Source organism: Aristolochia californica, unplaced genomic scaffold (genome assembly GCF_029961685.1).
Source record: "Aristolochia californica isolate CCGP_79_NKW_82.1479 unplaced genomic scaffold, dmAriCali1.0.hap1 SCAF_1, whole genome shotgun sequence".
Lineage (NCBI taxonomy): Eukaryota > Viridiplantae > Streptophyta > Magnoliopsida > Piperales > Aristolochiaceae > Aristolochia > Aristolochia californica.
In genome coordinates, this window is record NW_027181770.1 from 55,294,688 (window position 1) to 55,320,603 (window position 25,916).

A 25,916-nucleotide genomic window follows, 5' to 3' on the forward strand; every position below is an offset into this window, starting at 1 on the left:
TAGTATATATGATCTTCCCGTACAAAATGACAGTCAACCATAGCTTCCAACATTAATCTATAGAGAAGTTTTTTTAATAATCTAACGAGGTTAATCAAGGTATTTTACTTATTTAAGTAATTGACATATGACAATTCTATTAAAGAAGGTTGTAAAAGAGATATTTTGTTATCTAGTAAGTTTTACAAAAATGAAGTTTAGTTAATGGGCTTTGAGTAAACAAAAATTGTATAGAGGCGCTTTCCAACTATTATAAAAAAATAATTATGCAATGAAAATAATAACATGAAAATGTCAATATACCATTTATCTGAAAGGGTACTCTTTGGCCTTGAGAGAGTCGGACTTCATCTTCACCAAAAAGTTGTCCTGATAAAATTCTCTACAAACGTGGAGATAGGTGTGAAGGAAGAAAAGTTAGAAGTTGTATTTTAGGGGGAGAAGTAGAAAGGTAGAACTTAATAATTTTGACCGAGTATAACTTTTTTGGGGTAGCCACAATTTTTTTGGAGTTAATTATGCGAAACAAGATATTGCATACCATGAATAAGTACATCACGGAGTGATTAAATCTGTGTTAGCTAAGGTGGCTTCTGAAGAGGGGGGTAAATTGAGATAGACAAAAATTTAGTAAGGCGTGTAATAAAAAATCATACAATATAGTAATTTCAAAGTAAAACAAACATTCACACACCATAGGAGACAAAATAAATTTTGTTATTGATGTTCCTCTATTGGTATTCATTGCCCAAAAAACCATGTTTGGAAAATTCCACTATTTTAAAAGCTCTAATAGTTGGAATTGTACAAAGAGATTTCGACTATCATTAAGCCACGTGTAGATCAATATATGTTTTTTACAAACTCAATCTCCCCAAGATATTTATTAAGATTAAATATGTTCTAGATGAACATTTCTCAAATAAAATAAAGAAAGAGAAAACTTACACCCAACACTTGGGGAGTACTTTTTCCTTGAGAGATCCAAGAATCCACTTTTTTTAGCACAATGTATAGTATATGGGAGATAGTCTAGTATGAAATGCAAGGATAGGTGGAGGAAAAAGTGAGGATTATACAAGTGTATAGCTATCTTTTACTCAAAATCAATTTAGACAAGGAATTTCAAGTCTTTGAGAATGAAGGCTTATGGATTTGCTAATAAGTACTCATTAACTTCTCTATGTGTGGTTTGGCGGGGTGTTTATAACTTCCCCAAGTCAAACTAACCGTTTTTTACTAGTTCGCAAAAATCTACTTTGATTGATCGATCAAAACTCTTTCTGGTTGTGCAATGCAAGTATGATCAATCAGTGAACTTCCTATGATCGATCATGTTGTATGTCCATGACTCAAAGATCTTTCTATCTATGTATACTTGTGATATGAAAATATCATTATGAAGCTGTGAATGCAATAGAAATAATGGATATTAGGACAAAAATGAAGAAAAAAGTAAGAATGCAAACTTAAACTACTAGAGATGATAGATTGGATTATCTCTTCAATCAACTCAAATAAATCGCTCTGATACCATATTGAATTCATGGAGAAGAGAGATACTTCATTAAATTGTTGTAATTTGAGTGTAATGAACATCTATTTATAATAGAGGAACAAGTAGAATCTAATTACAATTAAACTACCGTTATCTTATTTACACCCAAAGTTAAACACCAAAAGATAAGTCATAAAACAATAGAACAATTGAACATAAATAGAAGACTAACATAACTAAAATACTTTTAACTGAGACTCTTTTATAAGATCTCCTCCTGTGAGACTCCTGTAAGACTGCACCATATTAATTCTAGTTCTATAAGACTTATTGCTATGAAAGTTCATGTAAGAGTCTAACATATTTTTTCTTCAACACATACGCAATATAAGAGCATCTAACCCATTTTTGTTGTCTTTCTCCTTGCCAAGATGGTAGCCACCTTGAAAATGACAAGTTCTTGTCCTTTGACACGATAGAAGAAACAATCTCAAACCATATTAAGTTTTAGAGATCAATGACTGTGTATTTCCTAGTACAAGATTCTCCTAGGAACAGGATCTCGTATACTTTCCTACAACTACCAAGCTCTATATTTGGAAATGAACCATGGTTAATGCTTAATCTTTTATTTGTTTTCTTATTCTACTGTGATTTCTTATGCTCTATATTAGATTTCTTTGAACGCGGATCCCGTCATGCCTGGACTCTGGCTCAAGAGGGTCTCGGTTGCAGATGTCGAGAGGACAGGGTTAATAACTGCCGGAGTCCCGACTGTGTCTTCCTCGATCTTGGTCTAAACCCGACCAAACCAAGGCCAGCAGCAAGAAAATGGAAAGACCGAAAAGAACGAGAAAGAATGTCATCGACTATAACGGAAACCAAACGAGGTAGGGATAGATCTCGAGGATGAAAATGATGGCGGTCAAGGCCGTGTCCTCTCTTGTCTTCATCCTTGTCCTTCTCATCTCTTTCTCTCTCTACTTCTCAACACTTGATCTTCGATCCCACTTTTCCTCCTCTCTCCCTTTCTCCCACTCTCTCTGCCGCTCCGCCACCGCCCCTCTGCGAGTCTACATGTACGATCTCCCCCGACGGTTTAATTTCGAGATGATAGATCATGGGCGACATGGGAGTCCCTTCATGCCGCCCTGGTCACGAAATTCCGGCCTCAAGAAGCAGCATAGCGTGGAGTATTGGATGATGGTATCGCTCTTGTACAAGGGTGATGCGGACCAGGAGATGGAGGCAGTTAGGGTTTTGGATCCGGAGAGTGCGGACGCCTTTTTCGTGCCTTTCTTTTCTTCTCTTAGTTTTAATACGCACGGGCATAATATGACGGATCCGGAGACGGAGGTGGATCGCCAATTGCAGGTATGGTTGGTTAATGGGACTGGGTTGCGTTTGTTTCTTTAATTGATCGTTTGAATCTTATACGGTGATTGGTTTGATGTTTGCATAATTAAGGTCCTTTTCTGATGAAATGTTGATAATTCAACTCTTCCCTGATCAAGAATTTTCGGTTCATCTGTGGGATCTTCGTGTTGTGCCATATGAGAGCCCTTTCTGTTTTGATGTGAAAATCATCTGAGATTGCTCGGAATTTGCCAAGCGCTCCGTATTAGTACGGAGACTTCTTAAAAAATACATGCTTAGCACTAAGTAGGATGCACATCAAATCGTGTGCTAGCTGTTGTGTTGACGAAGATTTCATTGATAACGTTGTAACAGTAGCTCCATGCTTCTATTCCGCGTGTCCCACTTTAGTAGTTTTTAAAATTATACAAGTTGGATTATCCTGTCACCATGCTCTTTTATTAGCATTTCATGTTCATCTTGCTGACTCTTTAGCAGGCTTACTTCTCTTGGCAACACTACTGGGCGTAACTATGCTCTGATCCTTGTTTATGTGTAAACTTCTGTCTGCGAGGTCATAGGCGTTTGCCCTGAAATTTTCTAATGTTGGCTCCAGTTTGGGTATTCCTGAATCAGCTATGGTCTCTAGTTTTAAGTTGTGATGCAATACTAAGTTGCTTAATCACGCTACCACTGCTGAATCTTTATTGGGTAACCCGTTTTCATCGTGAAACCATTATAAGCTAAATTTTAAATTTCTAATAAACATTTTGCTTGCCTATAATGTATGGTAACTGTCTTCCAAGTTGTTTAATGCTCGTTTCTCCAATAATTGCATCAGCCTGCTTATTATTTGCCTCACTGCAGATAGAGTTACTGGGCTTTCTGAGGAAATCCGAGTATTGGCAACGGTCAGGGGGTCGTGATCATGTTATCCCCATGCATCACCCTAATGCTTTCAGATTTCTTCGGGATCAGGTGAACACATCTATTCTTATTGTTGCAGATTTCGGGCGCCTGCCAAAAAATGTGTCCAATCTGGGCAAGGATGTTGTTGCACCATATGTACATGTTGTCGATTCCTTTATGGATGATAATGCTACAGATCCATTTGAATCTCGAAGCACTCTTCTCTTCTTTCGTGGGAGGACAGTCAGGAAAGATGTATGTTGGTTAATTTGTTGTTTCCGTCTTTATTTTCCTTTTTTGGTTATTTCAGTTTTAAAAATTAGGGAACTCTTTGTTTCTTTCCAGAGATGAAGTGATTGGTGTGATCCTGCTATATGATGCAGGAAGGGATTGTCCGAGCCAAACTGGCTAAAGTTTTAGTAGGTCATGAAGATGTCCATTATGAGAACAGCTTTGCAACAGGAGACAACATAAAAGCGGTAAGTTGTTCTCTGACACCTGTTTAGTGCAAGTAAATCCAATACTTCATTTGGCATCTTGCAATTCCTTTTCAAGGAACAATCTTATTGACCTATATTCAGATACTCAGGCTAGGTGATAACTTATTCTAATTTGTTTGATTAAAATATTTTTGCATCAAGTGCACTTTATTGGCTCACCTGAGTTTTTCTGTTCTCTGGTATAACTAATCCAAGTTAAAATGGCTGCTGCAGTTTTATTTATTTAGTGCATTCATTTTTTTGGGACCTGTCAATTGATTGATGGCTGTCAAAATGCTGAAGTTACAGAAATATGTCTTATGGTTGTGTGATATTGGCGATCATTTTGATCTTACATTGATTAGGATTCTTGCTAACCTGGATGAAGATATGCTTCTCCTAAATTAAAGTTCTTTTGTATATGTATATTTACAGACTTTAACCAGATATATATTCATGCAATGCTTTTTTGAGTTGAATCCACCAGAGTGTTGTACTCCCTGGAATCTACTAAGTTCTTAGGCCACCTTACTGCTGCTTTTGCTGCAAATTGTTGAAAAGCATTGATATCTTTTCTTACTAGTTTTTTTCCTAACAAGGTCTCCAAGTATAGCATATTTTTGGACATGCCCGAGGTTCTCAAAGCTTTGGAAGCAGCCTAAGAATTTACACACTTCAATTATACTACTCCTAGTGAGTCTATCCCCATGAAAGTGACATCTGAGATTAGTGAATGGAAAATCACCATTTTTTCGTACTCATGGATCAGCTATTCACAAAATTTCAAATATGCCATACAAGAGTTCAACATCTCAATGTAGATAAGAGCAAGTAGGCAAGCCATTCTTATGATTTCGAGAGAAAAAATAAAGCCAGATCCATAATCAAGGTCAACGTTGGCCTTAAACTTGAGACTGTTGCCCTGGTAAGAAAGTCAAACTCCAGACTGTTTTTTAAAATACTGGAAACTAGTTGGGTTCTTTAAAGACATTGAAAACTTGGAGGCGTTTTTTATGGAAGCCCATAAAAAGAAAGGTGGGAAGCAACTTCTAATCCTGGAATGGAAAAGACTGTAATTATATAGGTCATTAACGGGGAAGTGACTGGTCACAGCGCCTAATCTGTTGGTTTTAACCAGCATTTCCAGGAGCATGATGGGATATTCTTACTGTCTTGGATAGGGGTGAATCAGTCGTCTTGCTGGATTAGGACTTTGTCACTCTCATATTATGACTTTGTTTGTTTATTTTTATTTTCGATCAATATTAAGACCTTTGTTCGTCTTAGTGGATGATGTACCACCTTCACACTGTTTTTGAACCATAAAACTCCAACCACATTTGACATTTGCAAACTAGTTGTGAAGCATAATTTCTTTCTTTTTTTGGTTGATAGTTTACTTCTTTATAAATGTTTTTTGGGAACTGAAGGACTTTAATCAAACCTGAAAAATAATAGTTTCATGACATTGGCTACTGTGCTTATTTAAAATTTTGTCTCTTTATGGACTAAAATATGGTTTCTGCATGTGCTTTGATTGTCGCATAATTCTACTTTTTTTTGGTCTCCTTGTGTGTTTGATCTTGTTTGATCTTGTTGTCTTATTTTGTTCTCTTTTCCTTCTGTCACCACCAGTCTTCAAAAGGGATGCGTTCGTCCAAGTTCTGTCTGCATCCTGCAGGAGACACCCCATCCTCGTGTCGCCTTTTTGATGCTATTGTGAGCCACTGTGTGCCTGTCATAGTGAGCGACCGAATTGAACTCCCCTACGAGGATGAACTTGACTACGAAGATTTCTCTATTTTCTTTGCCGTCGGAGAAGCTCTCCGGCCCAATTACATGGTTAATAAGCTTAGAGAAATTCCAAAAGAGAGATGGGTTGACATGTGGAAGAGATTAAAAAACATCTCGTACCATTATGAATTCCAGTACCCTCCCAAGAAGGATGATGCAGTCAATATGTTGTGGAGACAGGTGAGACACAAGATTCCAGCTGCTAAGCTGGCAACACACAGAGGCAGGAGGTTGAAAATCCCAGATTGGTGGAAACGAAGATGATGATGATCTTACTCCACTGTATATTTGTGGTCATTTGTTTTTAGCCGACCCCTTTTGAAGAGGAATAAACACTTAGAGATATACCATGACCTTTGAAAATATAGACATTTTGGCCCCCGGGTGCTGAATCTGTAACAAATCTGATTCTATCATCTACACTCTTTAGTGTTTCGCCGTATAATAAAATGATAACATTGCAAACTAGGTATATTTGAAATATTTGTCTGTTTTAAAACATTTTTCTAAAATTATTTATATAAATTCGAAGTAAATGAAATGAATCAAATTTATTAATGAATATTATTTAAACTGTAAGCTATATGTAACCCATTATGACCGAGACGTGACCCGTATCAATCGATACTTGTTGGAATTTGGGCTACCCGATACGTATCGGATTTCCGTGACGGGCAACTATGGTTTTACCGTTTTTGCTTTCACACGAGTCACACGATCACATGAACGATACTGATGAATGAGAAGTTGGCCCAACTTGGTTCTGGCGGGAAAAACATTAGTTTACAGAACCCCCTACAGGGTCAGAGGCCCTCGTTTCTCCGTCGTTGGGAAATGGAGGAAAACCCCTCAGACTGCTCTTGGAGAAAGACCATTGATGAAAGCCTGAAGAGGCTCCATTCGCTTCTCTTTGGAGCCGACCTAGCTCTCCAGAAGGGTGATTTCTACTCCGCCCAAATCCTCAGTCTCCGTCTACTTGGTTTTCTGAATTCGCAAACCCAAACTCCTGTGGATGAAGCTTTTGTTCATCCCATTCGAAGAGAAGCCATGTTGAAGCTCGACTGTGCTCGTCGGTCGCTCGCGCCGGAATCTGACAAGTAAGTTCTACTGGATGTTCTGGCACTTTCCAATGTTGCTTCTATAAGTGTTGGTTGGGGAATTAAAAATTTCGGGGTGCCACTGAAAGGTGAACGTGAATTTAAGATGCGTGTATAGATTGTAGCTCCCCCCTTAATTGTGTTATTTTTATATAGTTTGGCAGACAAAATTTTCACTCAGATTCAATATTTTTAAGTCTCCTTTGCTTCTTTTCATGTGTCCATTCTCTTTAGAAATTCCCCTGTTTAATATTAAAAGCTTACAAATATTAATATCCCTGCAAATTTGAGTTCATTGTTCACTCTGTTAACTTTTTAGTATATTTCTTTGAGCAAAATAGCTGATAAGTTATTCTGAAGACAATGATAGCTCATTAGTAGAGATGCTTCTTTTATAATTTTATCGGGTATCAAGTAATAAGGGATCGTCTTACTTTGCTCATGGTTTCAGGCAGGCATTTGAACAGGCCAAAAGCGACAAAGGCTGTCCTTTTGTTAAGAGGGGAGAGATTGACATTGAAAAGATTAAGCAATCAAAATATTTCCATGCTTTATTTTACAATGCCAAAGGGAACTCTGCTGACAAGCCTGTATGTCTACCAACCTTTCTGAGTAATTCTTTTTTGACCAGTGGGCTCTATTTACTCATTTCATATGCTTAAATGTTGGTGCTATAAATGCATGTTTATGAAAATTTGCACATATGAATGTCAACGTATGTACTTAATATGAAAAAGGACTTTGCTAGTTGATCTCGTATGATCCCTAGGGGAATTGCTTTCTGGACTATATTTTTTCAGGTTCACTATCGCTCACCCAATCCTGGATCGATTGATACCCGAAGTTCTAATGGCAAACAGGGCCACCAGTCATCTCAAGTGAGCCAATTGGATAAGCCAATTGAAAAATTGAACTCAAGGTCTTCAAAAGTTATGACTCAGACAAAATTGACTACATTATATGGAAGCAAAGTTTCTAAGACAAGCAATAGCACTTCATATATGAAACTTCTTAACACTGGAGGTCATGACTCAGAGGAATGCATCATCATTGATAAGGAGAAATCTAGTGACCACAAGAGTGCAAAAGACCAAGGAACTTCTTTTTTTTCACAAGTAGCGGAAGAAGAAAGATCTCATGGCAACAGTTCAGGAAGAAAGCGTGTACAAGATATTACAAGCTCCATCCATGGCAACAGATTAAGAACAAATTCTGTCAATTCAGATATTAGAAGCCCCAAGAGCGACATTATAACATCACCTTCCATCATTGACGAAGCTAGTAATGGTATTTCTGGTGATGGGTTTGTCACTGCCAAAGCGAAATTGGTATGTATTGAATTTCTCCTTTGTTCTTCGTATACACCTGTCACTTGCATTTGACACTAGGTTGCTGCTTCTTTACATTATTAATCTGAAAAAATTTCATTTCGGATAGGCCCAACAATCATGTTTCTATATACTCCCTCTGTGTCAGCCATCTGAGTTTTCTCACTTGCTTCGGATTTCTTATCATTAATGTTTCTGGTTTTGTTAAATTAGATACAACATTGGGGCTCTTCTTCGGGTTCTGAAATACTAAATTTTATAGCTAGTCAAGTTAGAGGAGTTAGGTGCCTGCATACTAGGGGAGAAGGTTTCCCCAGTCCTGTATTAGTTGATCAGATAAGCAAGGTAGAAGTCTATGCAAGAGATTAAAAATGCATGAATAGCCCCTTTTGATGCACAATTGAGATGGCTGTTGGATTTGGACAGCAGCTTCTCGAATTAATTGCAAGCTTGCAAATGGCTCAGAGATTCCTGAAATTTGTGTAGCCCTGTCTGGCTGTCCACCCAGTCTGATGGTCAATGAGTTTTGTTGGATCCCTAAAGATCAGAACCTACATAAGATATAGTCTTTGGTGGAGACGAATTACCATCTTTTGAGGACAAGCCACATGTTGTGCTAAAAATCTTAGTGAGAGTGATCTATCTACTAATTTGTCTTTGGGTTTTGTGATGCATCAATGCTTCCATGTTGAAGTGGAGAAGAGAAGTAGTTCTATGAACTAACCTATTTTACGCTAACTGCTTCTCATGTGCATGACATTATCAAGTTGAGCTATTAACTATAGATTCCCTACTACTAATGATAAAAAAAACCATTTCAATGTGTAAAAATTAGACAAGAAACTGTCCTCTGGCTTTGCCTAAGATTTCATCCTCCTCTTTCAAACTACAGAGTATTTTTTCTTAGATTTTATGGGCAAACTTTTGTCTGCATCAGGTTCAAACCTGAGAAGCTTTTTAGCTGATCAAGAAACTGAACTGGATGAGCTGAAGCTAAAGAAGAGGATAAGATTAACCAAAGTCTATAGGATGAATGTTTAATCAAGGGCACTAACTGCTGTATCCATTCCCTGTCAATGACATGCTCATGGTTTTCTATCGATAGAAGTGATTAGTGCTTTCCTATCTTAGTCTGAGAGGTTCTTTTGAAGCTTTGGCTTAATCAGAAGTTGTGCACCTTGTTGTTCATTTCTTACACATTTAGAAATTTTGTAAACATGCTTCTTTTTTTATTTTTGTTCTTTTCACTATTGCAAAATGTCAAAGGGCATGCATTTTTTATTCCTTCTGACAGGAAATGGATATAAAACAAAAACATGGGCATCTAGGGTCTCCTCATGCTTCTGTTTCTCCTCAAAGTGAGAGTTATTCCACTGGTACTATGAGAAGTTATGGGGTGAGATCTGGTGGCATTTTGCGTCGTGGTGTTCGTGGTAATTTTGTACCACCTATTAGATCTAATGCAGCAAACTCAGGCAACATTACGAGTTCACGGGTGTCTGGAAAATGTGATGATGCACTGGAGGATTCAACAAAGAAATGGTTGGTCTTTCTCCTGTCTTTATAAATGGTCATACTCTTATCAAAAAGAAAATATAGAGAAAAAAATTATTTACCATTTAATGATCACTGTTTTCTAATTTCAACTGTTAACTTTCAACAAGAGATTCTTCTGCTTTTTAAAAATAAACTATTTCAAAAAAGAGAAAATAGATCTATGAATATCTTTGAATCCATGTTCTCTTGGTCCAGTTTGGAGATGTTATGTGGCCCTGATGGTGAGCTACCGGAGAAGTTGAGGAATCTAGAGCCCCGTCTTATTGAGCATGTCAGCAATGAGATTATGGATCGAGATCCAAATGTCAGATGGGATGACATTGGTAAGTGTTTAAGATGGCTCAAGTGACTCTACTTGTGAATCCCGTTTTCCATATGAAGAGCTTGTTTAAGTTGCTAAGACAGACTTGATATTTCCTTGGACTGTAGCTGGGTTGGAACATGCCAAGAAGTGTGTGACTGAGATGGTCATATGGCCTCTTTTACGTCCCGACATATTCCGTGGTTGTCGATCTCCTGGGAGAGGGCTTCTTCTATTTGGTCCTCCTGTAAGTTCTTAAAGACCTGGAGATTGGATCAACAGCCATTTCATACTTATGCATCATAATAAGGTAACTTTCTTTTGTTAGGGTACAGGTAAAACAATGATTGGGAAGGCTATTGCAGGTGAGGCTAAAGCAACCTTTTTCTACATATCTGCCAGTTCTTTGACAAGCAAGTGGGTATGTGTGCTTCATTCTTTTTCTTGTGCATCTCTCTCTCCTGTTTCTCTCCAATAGGAAAATGTGACCTTTTTCTTTCTACCTTAGAAGTAGTATGCGATTGAGTCTTCAAGTTTGAGAGCCATCAGAAAAGGTTTTTGCAGTGAGATTATTATTGTTGTGTGTAATGGGTCTCTGGTGGCCTTGGTTTGCGCATGTCATGTGCATAATAATCTACGGAGAAATATGAAATTGAAGTAATTGAGAAGAAGAGAAGAAGGAAGAAGGGAGAAAGAGAGAAAAAAAGGGAGTGAAGAAGAGCAGAGGCTGCACACGTTAGGGGGAGAATTTGACCTCTAACTCCCTTTTATGCCACTTAAGTAAAACCTGTGGCAAAAGTCAGTAATGCCCCTCATTACACAAATCCATAATACATCCACTTTAAAGCTATAAAAAGTTGAGAAAACAAGATATACTAGTAGACTAACTTCCTAACATACTATCCGGTTACTAGGAGTAGATATTACATCGGTAAGATGACCAAAATACTCTTAAAACATAATTTCTAACTTAATCAAACTGTTGGTTTTTTTTTTTTGAAATGATGCTGATTTTTATTAAGGAAAAAACTCAAGAGAGCATATTACAAGGGAGGGAAGCCTTCTCAAACAATGAGAGATTGTTGGGAAGTTCTAAATTTTGCCAATTTATCAGCCAAAGAGTTGGCTGATCAAGGAATGAGATTCCAACTGTTGGTTTCTTCAAAAGATGTCCTCTTGCAAGGAGTTGCCATATGCTATTCATAAGAAGAAATAACTGCACCATAGGGCATGCTTGTCTGGTTTATGCATAATTTGATATTTCATGTTGTGATCCTAGATTGGTGAGGGTGAAAAGCTTGTGCGGGCACTTTTTGGTGTTGCTAGTTGTCGCCAGCCTGCTGTAATATTTGTGGATGAAATAGATTCACTACTTTCTCAGGTACAGTGTTTGGCATAGTCAAATAGGAATCTGATTATCTGGCAGTTTTGTCTTATAGTATAACATTTCATGGCTGCAGCGCAAGACTGATGGTGAGCATGAATCAAGTAGAAGGCTGAAAACTCAATTTCTGATTGAGATGGAAGGCTTCGACTGTGGAAATGAGCAAATTCTACTAATAGGTAACTAATAAGTGCTAATTGAATGGTTGACCTGTTCCAGATGTGCTATTCTTCATCTCTATAAGACTTCTAGTTCTGTGAAGAGGACCCTCTGTCCTGCCACCTGTTGGGGGAAGGGCAGGGGACAGGGGCCCTTCCCCTAGCTGGATGACAAGAAGGAGGCGTTCTGCCTCTCCCTTTCTGCGGTGGTTCCTTCTGTTTGAAAAATTATTAAAAAATTTACTCTTTTTTTCAGTTTTTTTTTTTTTTTTTTGTAGAGAATGGGGTAAGAGATTTAATGATAAAATGGAGTTAATGATATTACTTTAAACATAGTACTGTAAATGACATTCTTGCAAATAATATATTTTCTATGGAAAAAAAGCTGAGTGCAGCTAAAGTTCAAGTCTAGCCTCCAATCCTTCATATATGGGAAAACCAACTATGGACTTAGGTCAATATTAGCTTAGGTATACTCAATATTCAATTTAACCATCAAATTTGAATTGTATAACTTAAAAATTTTGTTTCTAGTTCTTCGTTTCTTTATTATTCCTTACTAGGGGTGAGCACGGATTTGGTCGGGGTTGGGTTTCCTGAAACCCGAACCCGTTTCTGACCCCAAGGTTGGGAAACCAACCTTGCCTCCGCCATGTTCCCCTGTTCTTCAACCCCGTCCCTGCCCCATACCTGCTTCATCTTTGTCCCTAACCCAAGCATCCCTCCATTAACGATAAAAATTATAAAAATTTAAAAAAATACCATGGTAGAGTTAAAAATTAAAATAGCTTATTCATCATGCACCATATATTCCTAGAATAACAAATAACATGTTTAAATTAAATTTATATGCATAGAGATGCAAATAACTTGTTCAAATAATTGCATTGATCCATTAAAAAATCTATAAGCCTGTAAAAATTATAAACAATTCTTAAAAAATACAAAGATAACAACTACAATGACAAAATCAAAATTTATTTAAATAATGGCCCATTAAAAATTATTAACTTGTAAAATTATAATTTTTTTAGAAAATTACAAAAAATAAAAATTATCATGATAGATTTGAAAGTTAAAACAATCTATTCATACACCATATATACCTGGATAGAATATCAAATAACCTATTCAAATTAAATCTATATGCATAACTTCAAATAATCTATCATACAAATAACTTGTTCAAATAATTGCATCTAACGATCATTAAAAAATCTATAAACCTATAAAAATTATAAAAAATTCCTCCAAAACACAAAAAATTACAACTACCATGGCAAAATCAAAATTAAAATAATCTTAATATGTACCATATACCTGGATTAATTACAATTAACATATCAAATGGAACTTATATGCATAAAAATACAACTAGTTGAAATAATTAAAATACCATCACATTGGCATTTTACCCTGATTGGAATATAAAAAATAACGTAATATGTTATGACATTAAGTTAAAGTCATGAACAAGTAACCATAGAACTCCACAATATCAAACCGTTTACAAGTTATAACATACATATCTCAACAATCTACAAATAGCTTCTCACAACTTGCAAGTCAAAAGTCACAAACTATAAACAAGTCACAATTAATCTCCAAATAGCTCTAGTGAGGCAAGCAACAAAAATTTCTGCAAAAAATGCCAATCAACAATTGAAAACAAAAAATTATAATTAAAAATATAAATATCAATATAAATTTACCATAACATAAAATCAATCTTGTGAAATTACAAAGGCTGGGGTATTTTGGTCATTTTCATATGTTTGGTAAGTGTCATAATGTATCAGATAAGTAGTATTTTATGTCATGTGCCAATTTTTAATATGAAATTTTAAGTTCTATAAACAGAGTTATGTAGGGTTGTACATGAGAGGCATTTTTGTCCTTTCATACCGTTTTCACGTAAACAGATTATAAAGGAGATAATTCTCGATTTCTAGAGATTGATCCTAGCAGCCAACATTGCTGCTCCTCTCAGCTCTCTCCCCCCTTCACTTCTTCTCTCATTTTAACTCAAATATCTCTGATTTTTTGCTTTGCTTCATGGTATCAGAGCAGCGGCAATGATCCTTGGGCATTTCTACGGTAGTTAATCTCTCTCCCAGATTTCTCAATCTTAAAGGCAAAAATCGGATCGTTCTTCTCCCTGGTAGGAGAAATCCGTATTCCTTTGTTTACTGCCATAATCTCTTTTGGCTGATGGCTACTGCTGCTCATTGAGCTGTCATAATACCAAATTTTCTCTAGAAGACAGATTAAGTTTTTTGAGCCTCATACCTTGCTGACATCTCCTTACCCTTGCTGATGGTATGCTGTATTTGATGGAAATTTGGTTTAATTGAAGATTTGTGCAAGATCCGAGAAGGATGTGCCCTAATTGGAGTGTGGGACCTACGTGCCCTAGTTTAGGAAAATTTGAAGTGAACTTCAATTGAGTTCAGTACTTTTTTTTATTAGTTTAGTACATTTTTTGGGGTAATTTGAGACTCCAAATGGCATAATCAAGTACTCAAGTTGCTGCACTTAGACATCAAAGATTTCTGATGTTAAGGACTCTGGAACTATTCAAATCACATCGATTTAATTGAATGGGTCCAATTATGTGAATTGGTCTAGGTCTGTACCAATGTACCTGAAGGCCAAAAAAGAAGGCTAAATATATAATGGATGATCCTCCTACACTCATTACTGAAGATTGGGAAGTCAAGGACAATTTGGTTAGTTAACATTATTGAGCCTAGGTTTAGTCACTAGATTATGACTTGTGGGACAACCAAAATAATGTGGGATACTCTAGCTTCTTTCTTGTCACAAGAGAGCAACCTTTCTGAGATATATGAGTTGCATGTCTGATATTTCAACATGAAGAAGAGTGATTGTACAGTAACTGACTACTTTACTGATATGCAAGGTGTACTGCAAGAGATCAGTACATTTCATCCATTTACTACGAATGCTGAAGACATTCGAAAGAAGGAGAATCAAATACAGGTTGCTCAATTTCTTGATGGTTTGGGATCAAAATATGATTCCATAAGGGCTCAACTACTGGCTGATGATAGTACTACTACTCTTGAACAAGCGTTTAATAGAGTTATATAGGCAAAAGGAGTAGTGGTAGACAAAGGGGAGAACAATACTCAACCATTTGATGCAACAACTCTCAACCTTCATCTTTCCTATAATAAGGTTGCGAATATAGGTCAGGGAAACAGTAGTAGAGGGATAGGAAGAGATTCCTCTATTGATGGTCGTGGTTGGAATGATAGAGGTGACAAGAGATGTATTCACTATAGAAGAAACAACCACTTCCCTGAGAAATGTTGGGAGAAGTTTGGTATGATGGCTTGGGCTAATTTTATTGTGTCAAGCTCAGATACATCTTCCCATTCTGGACTTCAAGATGACATGCAACAGTTGATTCAGCGGTGGGTTCAGTTCACTACTGCTTTTACTCCAGCCACTACTACCATTGTGACCAACTACTCTATTGCAACAAGTCCCATAATGGCAAGCACAAATATGATTGCATTGAATGTGTCACATTCTGCCTCCTGGATCATTGATTCAGGAGTATGAAATTTTTGTTCAAATCAATTAGCCCCTCCAAGTCTTATCGTCATGTGGTCTTGGCTGACGGTTCTACTTCTCCAATTCATGGCTTGGGTATTGTTCTTCCTACTTCCAAAATGTCATTAGACTCTGTTTTGTTTTTCCCTAATTTTCTTGTATATTTGCTTTTATTACTCGTATTACTAAGTCTTTGAATTGTTCTGTAACCTTTTCTTCTACTTCATGTGTGTTTCAAGACTTGAAGACTTGAAGACGATTGTTTGGTGGTATTTCTATTCAGATGCCAATGGCATTATCTGCAAAAGATTCATCGTTCTTATGGCGTTTGAGGTTGGGGCATCCATCACCATCAAAACTTCGTCAATCCTTTCCATCTAATCCTATTGATGTTTCTTTTGAGTGTGAGTCCTATCAACTGGGAAAACATCATAGATTTAATTTCCCAATTAGTTCTAGTAATAGGTCTCGTCTTTTTGAATTAATTCATTCTAATCTATGGAGCCCATGTAGAGTCTCGAGTCCATTTGGTTTTAAGTATATTATGTCTTTTATTGATGGCTTTAGTCGAGTGACTTCGTTGTATCTTTTAAGAGTAAAAAATCTGAGGTCTTTGATATATTTGTGAAGTTTTATAATTGAAAAATCTGATATTTTGGTGAAAAATAAGAGAAGAAGAGCTTGGAGAGGAGCAGCTATTGCTGCCTTGGAGTGCATGCCTCAGAAGGACAAAGGACACTTCCTTTTCTTTTAATCAGGGTTTTAAGTGATTTTCACATAAAAGACAAAAATGCCCCTCAAAACATAAACTTACATATCTCCTAAAACACATCTCTAAAATGAATGAAAATTGAACCATAGGCATATGAAGACATTGCCTACCTAACAGATATCATATAAGATAAAAATAAAAAATATAAAATGACCCAAATACACTTGACTTAATATTTTAACACTCCCTCTCAAGCTGAAGAGTAGATATCAAATAACCATCCCCCAGTTGGTTTGAAGACTTTACATATGGAATTACCACCTTTCCTTGCATAGCTGCATCTCTAATAAAATGGTAATCAAACTCTATATGTTTAGTTCTCTCGTGGAATATAGGGTTACTTGCAATAAAGATGACCCCCTGATTATCACACTTCATGACCATAGGACCTGGTAATTGGAAGCCAAATTCAAGAAGAACATTTTTATCCCTTATAAGCTCACTAGCAGTGTGAGCTATTGCTTGATATTCAGCTTGTACGTTAGATCTAGCTACAATTGTCTGTTTTTTACTTTTATAGCTTACCAGGCTACCTTCAACAAAACAACAGTAACCTGATGTAGACCATCTATCCATATGACACCCAACATAATCAACATCAAAATATTCAAGTACATCAATCTGTCCGTTTTGAGTATACAATAGACCTTTTCCCAGTGCACCATTCAAATACTTTAAAATTCGTTGAACAACTTTTATATGTGCTTTCTGCGGATTTTCCATGAACTAGCTTACAATTCCCACGACAAATGAAATTTCTGGCCTGGTAACTGTAGCATAAATCAATTTACCTACTAAACGTTGGTATTGAGTTCTGTCCTTGAGAGCAGGACCATGTCATGAAGATTATGGTTGACTTTTATGGGAGTATCTACCGGTTTAGCACCCAAAAAATCATACTCTTGCAGCATATCTAATATATATTTCTTTTAGGAGAGAACAATACCTTGTTTACTGCATGCAACTTCCATGCCAAGTACTTGAGGGGGGGGGTAAATCTTTCATCTGAAAAGATGTGGCCAAGTACTGTCTAACTTCGTTCCTTCAAGATCATCACCAAACTGTACAATATCATCTACATAAACCACCAAAACAACTACACCAGTCTTCCTCTTAAGTATGAACATAGAATGGTCATAATGGCTTCGGTGGGACCCACACTGTACTACTGCAGTATTAAATTTCTCAAACCATGCCCTGGATTTTGTTTAAGTCCATACATGGCCTTCTATAGCTTACATACCTTCTTTGTCTCCTCCTAAGCAGCATATCCAGGAGGTAGTTCCATATGAACTTCTTCATGTAAATCTCCATACAAGAAGGCATTTTTTCTCATCAAGCTGAAAAGAGGTCAGCCTTTATTAATCGCTACAGAGATTAAGATACGTACTGAAGTAGGTCGGGTTACAGGAGAGAATGTCTCAAATACATCAACACCGAAGGTTTGTGTATATCCCTTTGCTACCAGTTGAGCCTTGTGTCGTTCAATAGATCCATCAACATTATATTTTATCGTATAAACCCATTGACACCTCACAATAGTAGCTCTTGTTGGAGGATCACATAAACACCAAGTTCCTCGAGATAGAAAAGTACTAATCTCGTAATCCATAGCTCGTTTCCACTCTGGAGAACACAAACCATGATGTATTGAATGGGGTATAGTAGAAGTAGACAAGGACATAGCAAATGATTTAAAGGAAGGGAACCAAAAGTGAAGAGAGACATATTTAGAGATAGGACGAGAAATGCATGATTGTTTACCTTTCCGCAAACTAATTGGCAAGCCCAATTATGATAGAATAGAACCTGCTGGCAAAGAGGAAGATAGTGGGGCATGAGAAGGTAGCTTTTGTAGGCTTATCTGTCAGAGGCACTATAGCAGCATGAGGATGATGCCTATAGACACGAAGAGGTGGAGAGCAACTAGTGGAGTTGGGAGATCTAGAACAACAACTGGAACTGGACAATCTGAAGAAGACAAAAGAAACAGAAATCTCACTAGAAGACTCAAAATACGGGGTATACTCAAAGAAGGTCACATCAATTGACACATATGTCTTTTGGTGAACAGGGTCATAGCATTTGTAACTTTTTTTGTCAACGAGAGTACCCTAGAAAGATACATTTGACTTAGAGGTGACAATTTATCAACTGAAGCTCCAAACATGTGGACAAAACAAAAACATGAGGTACCACATCAAATAGTTTACAATGTGATTTTAAAACTTGGAAAAAAACCTGGCCATTCATAACAAAGGAGGGCATGCGATTAATTAAGAAACTAGAAGTTCCCAAGACGACTTAGGAACGTTCATGTGTAGTAATAGTGTCAGACTACCTCAAGAAGATGTCTGTTTTTACGTTCAACCACCCTATTTTGTTGAGGAGTATAAGGACAAGCCATCTGATTAGTAATACCATAGGAGGTACAAGAAGTTGAAAATTTGATTAAAATATTCCAACCCATTATCAGTATGAAACACATGAACACAAACACCAAATTGATTTTTTATTTCACAAAAAAAAAAAAAAAGGAATACATCAAAGAGTTCAAATTTTTCTTATAGGAGATACACCCAAGTTACTCGACTAAAATCATTAATAAATGACACAAAATACTGAAAACCAAATGGATTAGGAATCCAACATGGCCCCCAATGATCAGAATGAATTAACTCAAACAATTTGGTGCTACAACTAGAACTAACTGGGAAACTGGGCCGATGATGCTTTCCCACTGACACAACTCGCAATCAAATGAGATTTCTGCTGCTAATGAAGGAAAAGACTGATACTACTTAACTGGTGATGGATGTCCCAAGCATAGATACCATAAGTAGGATGAATCTTGTTGGAAGATGTGAATATGTTGGATTTAGTTTATGTTTTTTGTTTCTTTTTCACTCTTACTAGGGTGAAGAGTATACTTGTAATATTGGTACTTTTAACATCTGTAAATAAAGCTTAAGGTGGAGGGTTTGGACAAGTCCATAACCTCATTCTTTCTCCCTTCTTCCCCAATGTGTGTTCTTCTTCTTTCTCCATGAGGTAATCAATAGAGTCCAGAAAATCAACATGGTATTAGAGCATTGATTTTCATGACTCGTAGCTATGAGTTTTTAGAATTCCAATCCTGCTAATCTACTTTGGAATTCTGTGCTCGGTACATCTGTTGCTATGATCGGTATACGTGTTGGTATACTGCTGGAAAGTTATGCTTGAGCTTGGGAGACTTTGTTTTTTCCTCTCAAGCTGCTGGATAGAAAACCAACACTACTACTTTGCTGCAAGAGATTTCTCTTCAATACCTTGGAGAAACTGATTCGTTGGTTTCACTTAATGTATTATTGCTGCTCGGTATACTTGGTAGTCCTTGATTTCTGATTCACATTGAAGAGAAACACCAGGTGTTCTTAGTCATTGGTTTTGATCAATGAAATTGAGTTCTGGACAGCAACTGCAGCAGATCGAGTTCTTAACCCGGACCGGGTCAACTCAGAACTCAAAGGAGCTGCGCTTCTTCACGAATTACAGCAACCATTGGAATAAAGGCTGCCAACATCTCACGGACATCTCAAGGCTGAAGTAAGTTCATGGACTCGTTACAGCTGCTGCCATTGCTCTGTAACTTACTCTGTTCGGCCGGCTTGCTTGCTGCCGTAGAAAATCGTATTGTGTTGTTGACTTTTTTTGGCCGACTTCTGGTTGTCTATCCTGATGCTACCGTGACGCTTCTGTATTGTTATGTTACTTGGCATATTGCCTTCCTCAATCTTGTCGGATTGGTATCGTCTCTTCCTATCTTGCTGTCACTGCTTCAGCATTTCCGTCTAGAGCCTTCGGATATCTCGAGCAAAAGTCTCGTAATTCACTTCTATCTCCTTCACTGCTCGTCAATCCTGTAATTCTTGTTGATGTCTCGTAGCAGTCTCTGTTAATCTCTCTACCATCGTTCTCTATTTCTCTGTGATCTCGTGAGATACTGCTGGTTCATTGTTGTTTTTGGATGATTTACGATCACTTCTGAGAGATTGAATGGCTAGAACTATCTGAGTTGGTCAAGATAGTCAGACTATACTTGAAGGCTAAAACGAAATTTAAATTAATTAGAGATGACCATCCTGTCCCTTTGAATGACGACTGAGGAAGCCGAGGATAGTCAAGTTATGACCTGGCTGATTAATAGAATGGATTTTAAGTGAAGGAATCAAGTTATCAATTGTGACATGGCTAAGGAGATGTGGATATCCTTAGAGTTTATTTATGCTTAGGAGAGCAACATGTCACATGTTTATGAACTTTATGCCTAGATGTCCAACATTAATAGAGGTCAGAGGTCAGTCACAGAATACTATAGTGAGTTGGTTGTATACTGCAGGAGATAATTGTTTTCCATCCCTTTACTGTTGATGAAGGGGAAACAAGAAGACAACATAGACAAGTGCACATTAAAAAAAAATTGGACGATTTAGGGCCAAAATTTATGCTATTAGGGCACAACTATTGGCATCAGAAGATGTTCAGTCTTTATCCACAATTTGTAGCAGAATATTGCGTGCAGAGCATGCTATTGTAGCCTAGGGAATTAAATATGTGACTAGTGTTTTTTTAGTAGTACTAAAGTTATGAAACGACCAATAGTTTTCTTCTCAATCCATTGCTTGTTGGCAAGCCGTTTGAACTGTGCTAGTCTGGCGCAACTTAGAAAGTGTGGCATCAATACCTTGATAGTTGTTGGGACTGAAACAAACACAAAGAGCTCGAACAAACATCTCCCAAGTTAGAATGGTTCTATCTTTACATACCATTGGAACCACGTGAGAGCATACCCTTTCACGTGGAAGGATGCTAGGGAAATTTTATCCACCAGAGGTGTGCGGTGGTACTCAAAAAATTGGTTTGCCTTGTAAACCCAACCCATAGGATCCTCAGTTGTTTGTACACAGGAAAATTTAAGCATGCAATATGAGGTTAGAGACTAGTTTCTCAGGGAGGTATGGCGCTCCTTGCTGTCTGTCCAAATTGCCTGTAATCCTGGAGCTGGAGGTTGGCTCAATAGAAAGGAGTGGTCTTGGCTTGTCCCTAGATCCCTTGAAAAAAGAGGCGGTTGGCTGTGTTCTTGGAGTTGGTGAATCAGCTTCGTGTGTCACTTGAGAAGGAGAGAAAGAATTCCTCTCCTTAAGCTCATCAATGGAGTAGTGTTGTTGTTACAAGGCTGCTAAAACATTTTCTTCTTATGACTGGTGTGCAACTTTTTCTTCTTGCTGTACTGCAATAAAATCTGCCCGAAATTCTTCATCTGCCTTCGCAACCTGGGCTTAAAAAGTGTCTGCCCTAGCTGTAATGCCATTTAACCGATGTGTTACAACATCAATGAGAGGAAAAGGATCTGCTGGAACGTTGCTCCCATCTTCTCCTTTTGATTTTCTTTTTTTCTTTTTTAAGTAGCCATTCCCATAATGTTTGACTCAAACCAGATAAAGAAATAGTTTGCTGGACAATACCTGGCCTCACGAGCCACAATACTGCAAGCCGGGTGTACTCCGATCATCCCTTCTTCTGAATTGTTCACTCTGCTACGAGTGTTAGCAGCCTCTTTGAATTTGGGGCTGCTAATGCTGTGAATTAGATAGAAAATTTGGAGAAAAAAGAAGAGCTGGAATTCCAGAATTTGCAGCTACACATGGGAGAGAAAATAGGAGGAAGAAGACTAGTTTGGCGTGGGTTGGCAATGTCCCAGACAGTCCCACTTTTTTGAGTTTTTTAAAGTTTTCTCCTCTTAACATTTTTCCAATACTACCCTTACATAATTGGTGCCCATGAGCTTGGACATGTGCTCCTCTCAAACTAGAAATAGAAAGTTGGTTCCAGAATAGAAAGTTTTGAAAGAAAACTACCACATCCATTTACACCCTTCCTAAGACATTGCTGAAACAAAAGAAACTTATAAACATGATGCAAATAAAATGTAAAGCTGTATTAAGGTTGCCTCATGTACTTTTATGATGCAAGATGTACTTAAGAGAGAGGGGGCACTTTCTGCTCTAATCTCATCATTAAGGAATTAATGAGGTTTTTTACATGGTTCTGGTTTTGATCACTAGTCTTCCACTCCAGGATTTTTTCCACTTTACAGTTTCCTCAAATGAAATTCTGATGAAAGAAAAAATGTTAAAATTCCATATCATGCTTATGGGAAAACCCTTGAGGGAGTCCTTTATATAAGCATACATTTATGTATGCGTGTGCAGAAAAACCTTTGGGATGCATTATGTATGCATGTGTGTCTGAGTGTGCGTGTGTGTATAGTTTTTACATTCATTTGTTTTTATTAAAAAACAGGGGCAACAAATAGGCCGCAGGAACTCGATGAAGCAGCACGCAGACGACTTACAAAACGACTATACATCCCTCTCCCTTCTACAGGTTTTACTTTTATTATTTATTTTTTTGGAAATTGGTGACTTATTTTAATTCTGCAAATAAGCACTAAATTGATTCAATACAACAAAAACACACACAAATATGCTGAATCATTAGAGAGGGAGGGAAGGGCCATATACTCAGGACTGCCCAGAGACTTCGTTTGTTGCAAGCTGATCAGAGCATGTGTTTCCATTGAACCTGCCACAAGCGACTTTGTTCAGCAATTTCATTAAAATATATCTTAATCTCCGGGTGCTGGGCTGGGGGAGGAAGCATCCAGCCAATAGCATTGGCTGAGGCACCTTCTACAATCAGAGGGATGCCTGCTTGCAGAGCTTGGAATTCAGTCTCATGAGAGTCACAAATATTTGTGGGGCCCGAGAACATCAATAGGGATGACCCACTGTTGTCATGGATAGAGCCACCAATTCCTTTTGGGCCTGGGTTGCCAAAGGAAGAGCCATCAAAGTGCAGCTGTAACCAGCCCACTGAGGGGGGCTCTCAAAAGAATAGAAGAGGGGACTTTCCATTTCTGAATGGCATCATCTGTTGTCAGTACTTCCTTATGACTGAGCTGGGGGCAGGGGGCATTTTTTGTAAGGTTCTAGCGCTTAGAAGTGTTCTGTACAGGTTAAGCTTTGATTGTTTTTCTGCCTGAAAACTTATCAGAAGATATGTTGCTGAATTTGTTTATTTTTGAAGATGCAAGAGCCTGGATTGTTCGGAGTCTTTTGGTGAAGGATGGTCTATTCAAGCTTTCAGAGGAAGACATTGTATCCATATGCAGTTTAACTGAAGGTCAGCAAAATTACATACCAAAAAGGATACTCTTTTAAGGTTTGCAAACTGTTGTTGTTACTAAATCTGCCCAATATTTAGTATTGCTTTAAAATTGCTAAAATGGTGTATACAGAGAGAATTAGGTAACTGATTCACTCGTGGGATTAGTGTTAAATTAATTTAAAAATAGTGGAATTGGGTTGGCTGCCTTTATTTCTTGTTACTAAAAATCATAAGTTGATAGGAAAACCAATATATTGTCATATGTTCCTAGGTTACTCGGGATCAGACATGAAGAACTTAGTGAAGGATGCGACTATGGGACCACTAAGGGAAGCTCTGATGCAAGGTATTGAGATCACAAAGCTTACAAAGGAAGATATGAGGCCTGTCATTCTTCAGGTATACATGCAGCCCTACGAGTTCTAGATGCTTGCTCACTGATGTCCTGCAAAAGACTGCCATTTAACATTTGTGACTAATGTTTTCATATCATTAATCAATGTGCAGGACTTCGTGAATGCATTGCAAGAAGTGCGGCCTTCTGTTTCGGTAAATGAACTTGGAACATATGAAGAATGGAACAGACAATTTGGTAGCTTATCAGTCTAAACATAATATAGTGTTAGAATGATACTCATGAATCACCAGCTTTAAGATGGCGTCCCTGAGTAATTTTCTATAGTTCGAGATTTGTTACTGCCATTCAGTAAGGCATTCTTGATTGCATATGCAGTTGTCTTAAAGTTCTAGAAGTGGCCAACATCTTGCAGTTATCGAGTGTATTACGATCCATAGGTACAGAGTAGAGTCTTTAGTATATGTCAATTTTGATGTCTACGAGAAACCCGAGCATCAACCACGAAAAGGAATTTCCTTCTTTCTCCTGTGACTCACATCCCCTTTACTACAAGCCAACGTTTACAAGTGTGTGCGACTCAAAATCTCAGGCTCAAGCTTGAGATTGATTGTTTTGATGTTGAGTTTTTGCCTCTTAAGGTTGCTCCCCCTTACTTCATTCATTATTTCTTTTTAAGTTTGCCTTCAATCTTGGCTTCTTCCATTTCTCCATCTATCTATCAAGTTTCTTATAATTTTAGAGAGGGAGAGGGGCAAAGGAGAGAGGGAGAGAGAAGGGGACAAATTCTACGAGAGGGAGAGGAGAGCAAGAGAGGTTTTGAGAGTAGTTTTGACTGATTTTTCCTTCAAGCAACACCCGTATTTGTACTTTCTTCATTTTATGTTTATGGAAATTCCTCAGTCAATTAGGATTCCTTAATTACATAAATTGATGGAAGATTATATAATTAGAGGAGAGATTTTAGAAAATTTCTAAATAAAATACAATCTTATCTCTAAAAATCTTTTAGGAGAGGAAAGTAAGACTCATTTTTACCCCTATTTCCACTTTTGCCCTCTAGCTCACGTCCCATTTATGTCATGAGCATGTGTGTCACCTACTAATTTTCCATGTGGCACCCCTTCCCTTCTTGCTTCTTATTCCTTCTTCCTTCTTTTGGAGGTTTTAGGTTTGCTATCATTCTACTCCTCTTGAAGATCAACCTTATTCTCAAGGTTGAAAATTTAGAAAGTGAAGAGGAAAGTCATCCTCACATTCCCAAATGGCTTTTTCTAGTGGGGTTTAATCTTATTTAATGAGGACCTCTATATGTAAGCGGGAGCCATGTTGTACTCTAGTTAGTGCAAGAACAACTTTTTTTCTGCATCATTGGATGGTAGGGTGGTGGAAATGGTTTGTGCCTCTTTGAGTTGCTTTTTTAATTATGAGACGTGGGATACAACATGGATGGTGGATTCCTCTAGTAGGTGCAAACGTTATGCTGCTTTGTCGATTAATTGGAGTACTTGGAAGGGTCCAAAAAATTTAGGAGCAAGTTTCTAATTCGTTCTAGCGGCCAGTGAATGTTGCCTATACAATTGAAGGTTTAGATAGATTCAATCACCCACAAAAATTCAACTTGTGTTTGCAATCATGTTGACTCTTCAAGTGTTGTTAAGCTAAAGCAAGATGGTGCCTGACCAGTTTTAAAGTTTGATATCGATCTATTAGAGCTTTTTCAAGAGCTGAAATTTAAGTGGTACCTTTGAGAAATGATGAAATTATAGGAGATCTATTGTATACTACTTCAAAAAGAGACATCTTTAGAGAAATATGATGTGAAGTGTTGTTAAGGTACTCTACTCAAATAAGATAGAGGCTCTAGGAAGGTTTGTTGCCTAGGAATTTGTGCAACTAGGTTTCTAAGCATCAATTGACCACTTTGGTTTAGCCATCAGTTTGAGGATGATAAGCCATACTCATTTGTAAAAATGCCCTAAAACAAAAAAAAATTCTTTCCAAAAGGATCTTAAAAAAATTAAATCTCAATTTGAAGTTATAGTTTGTAGCTTGCCATGTAGTTTAGCAATATGTGTGACATAAGCTTCGACAATGGTCTTTGTAGTGTACAAATACTTGAGGGCACACAAAT

At 37.4% G+C, this 25,916-nt stretch overlaps 2 protein-coding genes across 4 annotated transcripts; both read left to right on the plus strand.

The window, feature by feature from the left end:
• The first annotated feature begins 2,211 nt into the window (after positions 1 to 2,211).
• LOC137961624 (probable arabinosyltransferase ARAD1) lies at positions 2,212 to 6,491 on the plus strand. 2 transcript variants are annotated; one of them, XM_068808412.1, is made up of 5 exons: positions 2,212 to 2,872; positions 3,722 to 3,773; positions 3,861 to 4,018; positions 4,147 to 4,242; positions 5,878 to 6,491. In XM_068808412.1, exons 1-5 carry the CDS (start codon positions 2,408 to 2,410, stop codon positions 6,298 to 6,300), a joined length of 1,194 nt encoding a protein of 397 aa, XP_068664513.1. In that variant the 5' UTR covers positions 2,212 to 2,407; the 3' UTR covers positions 6,301 to 6,491. The 2 variants fall into 2 exon arrangements, with proteins under 2 accessions (XP_068664513.1, XP_068664512.1); XM_068808411.1 differs by having other exon boundaries at positions 3,722 to 4,018.
• A 341-nt stretch (positions 6,492 to 6,832) lies between these two features.
• LOC137961679 (ATPase family AAA domain-containing protein FIGL1) lies at positions 6,833 to 24,432 on the plus strand. 2 transcript variants are annotated; one of them, XM_068808417.1, is made up of 13 exons: positions 6,833 to 7,133; positions 7,585 to 7,723; positions 7,934 to 8,461; positions 9,756 to 10,003; positions 10,214 to 10,341; positions 10,448 to 10,566; positions 10,648 to 10,740; positions 11,599 to 11,700; positions 11,780 to 11,882; positions 22,561 to 22,644; positions 23,347 to 23,442; positions 23,699 to 23,826; positions 23,935 to 24,432. In XM_068808417.1, the coding sequence occupies exons 1-13, from the start codon at positions 6,871 to 6,873 to the stop codon at positions 24,034 to 24,036; spliced, it is 2,133 nt and encodes a 710-aa protein (XP_068664518.1). In that variant the 5' UTR covers positions 6,833 to 6,870; the 3' UTR covers positions 24,037 to 24,432. The 2 variants fall into 2 exon arrangements, with proteins under 2 accessions (XP_068664518.1, XP_068664519.1); XM_068808418.1 differs by having other exon boundaries at positions 7,994 to 8,461.
• The last annotated feature ends 1,484 nt before the right edge of the window (positions 24,433 to 25,916 follow it).